At 48.6% G+C, this 4,327-nt stretch overlaps 1 protein-coding gene across 1 annotated transcript in view; it reads right to left on the bottom strand.

Moving 5' to 3' along the window:
• MTMR9 (myotubularin related protein 9) overlaps positions 1-4,078 on the bottom strand; it is a 26,846-nt gene extending 22,768 nt beyond the window's left edge. Inside the window, exons 1-2 of the mRNA XM_009288941.2 lie at positions 3,868-4,078; positions 784-892 (exon numbers count right to left, since the gene is read on the bottom strand). Of these exons, the coding sequence (XP_009287216.1) occupies positions 784-892; positions 3,868-4,052 (294 nt within the window). The 5' untranslated portion in view covers positions 4,053-4,078. The remainder of the gene's footprint in view (positions 1-783; positions 893-3,867) is intronic.
• Between the last annotated feature and the right edge of the window lie 249 nt (positions 4,079-4,327).

Genomic DNA, 4,327 nt, shown 5'->3' with positions numbered 1-4,327 from the left:
CAGGCTGCCCAGGGAAGTGGTGGAGTCCCCATCCCTGGAGGTATTTAAAAGACGTGTAGATGAGGTGCTTAGGGACATGGTTTAGTGGGCATGGTGGTGTTGGGTTGATGGTTGGACTCGATGATCTTAGAGGTCTTTTCCAACCTCAATGATTCTATGATTCTATTGGTGATGCAAACTTAAGCCACCCAAAAGTACACAGCCATTAAGCTTGAAATACTAAGTTGCCTGCAGGGTAGTTTAACGTACATAAAACACAGTGGCACAAAACAAAAGCAGATGATAACAGACAATCTAACTGCAGCTGGGGACTTGTACGCAGAGTATCATTTCTGCAGGCAGAAATAGGTAGGCATTAGGTAGGCATTCTACCTAACAGCGCACCAAAGGATGAGAAGGATGCACACTGAAGAGGTATAACTAACAGGATACATCCTACATGGCGTTTACCTGGTTACTAACAGAGCTGAAACTCAGGAAAGTCACTTAATGTTGTTTGAGACACATGAAACTCAACCAGTGTGATTTGGTTTTGCCTCTTCATGCTCCAGCATAATGAAGCTCAGCTTCATTTTCCCAAATGCTATGGCAAGATATTTGGTCAAGAAAAGTCTGTTGCTGCAAGCAACAAACAATATTTTAACAATTGGAAGGAAATACCCCACCGTTCTCATTTGCCTTCCAGAACATCAATGAAAACCTTCCTAACTGGAAACAAAGCTGTTAAGGTTGAGGTCGGATCAAGATCTGAGAACGTAGGTGTTACTTATCATGAATTCTTACCTCGATAGAGCTAGCGATGTTCAAACACTCCTCCATTCCAGGTATATCCAGCTGAATAATTCGCAGATCTTTGCATTTTATGATGATGGTGCCCAATGAGCCCACAAACCTACAGCAAGACATGAAGAAAGAGTCTCTTAAGAAGAGGGCCTTCTAAGGTACGATGAGGTATTACAGCTCTTCCCACAACATATTCCTACAAGACAAAATTCCATTAGTAGAAATTTGTCTGCAATATCATCTTTCAAAAAAGAAAACCAAAACCAACTCTTTATTTGGTATTTGCAAGTTGTGGCCCACCTTTTTTTTAGTTCCATCCTTGTGACACGGCAGTGGGTGGAAGTATAAGTACTAAGAGACAAAGAGAAGGTTTTCCTCCCAGCTTTTCTTTAAAAGATGAAAGAGAAAAGGTGCGTTCAGGTATTTTCTGATGGTACTGGAAGCTTCAGCTGGAAGTTTCCAGTTTCATTGAAGTAATGCATTGAAACTTTGAGGATTGCTAAAAAAAAACCCCACCACATCTGAGTTTAATTTAGTTTTTAAAATAACATTTTGGTCTGGCTACATTACACTCCCTTGCCTTTAACAAGAAAGTTTGGTTTCCGACACCTGCAGTGCCACGGAGCTACGTGCTCCGCAGACCTGAGAGAAGTTAAGGTCTTACCACCGCTGGTTGCAACCCGAGCCAGCCCAGAGAAAGCTCTCCGCTACAAACCAAACACAGCTCACAGACGCCCTCTCCAGACTTCCAGTACCTGAAAGAAGGACGATGCCTGAACAGAAACCGAGCATTTCCTTTATGTTCACCAGCCGCTAGTGCTCACAGGAACCATGTGGGTTGCAGTTCACAAAGCAGCGAGCTAAGGAAAAGCAGCTGAGTCTCCTCGAACGCCACAGGAGTGCTTGCAGCAGCCGAGGGCGACGCAAGAAGCCGAAGCAGGCGAGACCTGAAGGACCAAGTTCCAGTCCCTCGTGGCCTCACCCTCGGTTAGGCCACGCACAAGGGCAGAGCTGCACAGGCTCCAAGAGGAGACCTGTTGCTAAGCATTGGGTTGCTTCACCTGTGCCACAAAGGGTGCCTGTAATTTATTTTAGAACTATTATTACAGCTGAAAGGTCATCATCTATTTCTTCCGTGCAGACAAAGGTTAACAGGCAGAACCAATTCTAATTTGGGTAGTGCTGAAGGAAGAACTACAGGCGTTTTGACAGAAGAGTTCCGCAGCTCCAGCGGAGCCAGCCCGCGCGTCGTTTGCCCTCGCTGCAGTGCTATTTCACAGATCCCCGGCGTAGTGACCCAGAGCAGCTGCAACGCGTCACCGGGGCCGTGCTTCCGTTCCGCGTTTCTTTAAGCAAAAAGACCACAGGAGATCACCAGAGACCGTTCCACATCTCAGCGGACCCGACAGGTCATATTTAAGTTGCTTAAAAAGCTACAAAAATTTAAGCAGCGGTTTGACGACCGTCTGATAATTAGGTAAAACGCTGTTTTGTACAAAAGAGCCTCATATCATGAAAGCGGGAGAAGACATTTTATGAACCTGGCACAGCGTCACAGTTGTTGTGCACTAACAGCCTGAAGTAGTGCCAAACTGGACCTTCTCACGACCTTTATTGATTTGAGAGTCTTGTTATTCCATCCCCTCCAGAACCGAGAAGATACTCTTAGCCTTTCACGTGGCAAAGTCTCATTGCAGTTACAATCACACAAAGCTACTCTCGGGGAGGGAGAGAGACCTCCTCCTAGAAACCAGGGCTGGCAATAAGGGCTGCGAGTTATCTGCAGACGTAGCTAACTCCGTATAAATCACATACTGAGCTAGCAACGCGCTACTCCCTCACCGTAACTTAAAACATTCCTTGCTCATTTGGTGTTAGTTTACCTTATAACGGCAACTAAGCTCAAAAAAAAAAAGATAAAAGAAAGAAAAGCTTGCCCACAATAATTTTCAAAACGGAGCTACGGCTGGTTTAGTACAAGCAGCGAGGAGGACGAGGCCAAGCCACCCTGATGACTGAGCAGTGCTACACGGGAACAGATTTCCTGAGGCTTCCACCACTCTGCTCCTCTCCACCCTCAGGCCAAGATGCAGCGTTTCTCGGAAACGCTCAGAGAAACCGGGAACAAACTTAATCAGCGCCCAGTACTTCACCCATTCTCAGATTCTGAGGCAATCTGGTATTTTTAATTGCTGCTGCTTGATTTTTTTTTTTTCCCCCCTCCAGTCTTGCTGGCAGAAAGGAAATCTGTTCTTCCAGATTTCCTTAAGAGGCAAGGAAAACAAGGGACTGACTTTGTAATTAACAAAAGAAAAAAATAGGCTATGGTGAGCGAAGTGGAAAAAGGACCAAGGTGAGGAAGCAGAAGACAATGACCAGGTGAGGTGGGGCTGCCGCTCAACGAGGGAAGCGCGATGGGGCAACGGTACACGCAAAGCGGACAGAAGCGATGGGAAGGAGATTAATCTCTGCAGTCCCGGCAACAAAAGGGGATGGGCAAGAATAAAATGGGAGTGCTGCAGCTACAACTCAGCTTTCCCAGGTCGTTCCCACAAGGAGCATGCTGTCAGAAGTGTTGCTGGATTCCCGTAAGCAGCTGGAGGAGGAAGGGGATGATCGTGTCGAGCAGTGGGAGACTGATCCGGGGCTGAGAAAGTCCGGAGTCCGCTGCTGCCGTCAGTTTTGCTGGGTGACCGAAGGCAAAATCACTCCATCAGTGCCTCGGCTTCCACCTCCGTTGAACGGTGGTGGCGACGCATCCTTTACGGAGCGTTACCGATGAAATCCACCCAACGATTAACACAGACTACTGCTGACAGAGGTGTTTAAACATAAAAATTCCAACCTGATATACGACCAAAAGAAATAATCTTAAGATGCAACAGTCAAATATCAATATCCAAACAGAACGGGCGTCAACCCGCCCTCGCCAATATCCTGCCCCGTGCTCTAACTGACTGTCCTTTCCCCTCTCCGGACCCGGAGCTGAGAGAGCCGAGGCGCGGGCCAGCCTCGACAACGGCTTTTCAACCCACGAGACACAAGCAACTAGGTGCGGGTCAGCAGGGAAATTAGGAGGCATACCTTTTTTCAATAGAATCGATGTTGGAGTGCAGCAGCCACAGCTCCTCAGCGTTGTCTTGACGCCGTGAAGAAAAAATGAGGTGATGGCCGGTCAAACAGAGAGTCCCCTCCACGGCCAGGTAGAAAGGGCGGTGCAGGACGACGTTGTCCGCCCGAGGGGTCTTGATCAGCTCGGCGAACTCCATGCTTGCTAGCAAAGGGAACGGGCCCGGGGAGGCCTTGGCCGCAAACACTTGCTGGGGAAACAAGAGGCCCCTCCACGGCCAGGTAGAAAGGGCGGTGCAGGACGACGTTGTCCGCCCGAGGGGTCTTGATCAGCTCGGCGAACTCCATGCTTGCTAGCAAAGGGAACGGGCCCGGGGAGGCCTTGGCCGCAAACACTTGCTGGGGAAACAAGAGGCAGCCTGGGCAAGGCCAAGCGGGACGGGATAGAGGAGCTGGGACGACCTGGGGATGGCCC

Source organism: Aptenodytes forsteri, unplaced genomic scaffold, assembly GCF_000699145.1.
Source record: "Aptenodytes forsteri isolate BGI_AS27 unplaced genomic scaffold, ASM69914v1 Scaffold57, whole genome shotgun sequence".
Classification (NCBI taxonomy): Eukaryota; Metazoa; Chordata; class Aves; order Sphenisciformes; family Spheniscidae; genus Aptenodytes; species Aptenodytes forsteri.
The sequence above is the reverse complement of the archived record's forward strand: the minus strand, read 5'-3'. Positions and strand labels throughout refer to the sequence as shown.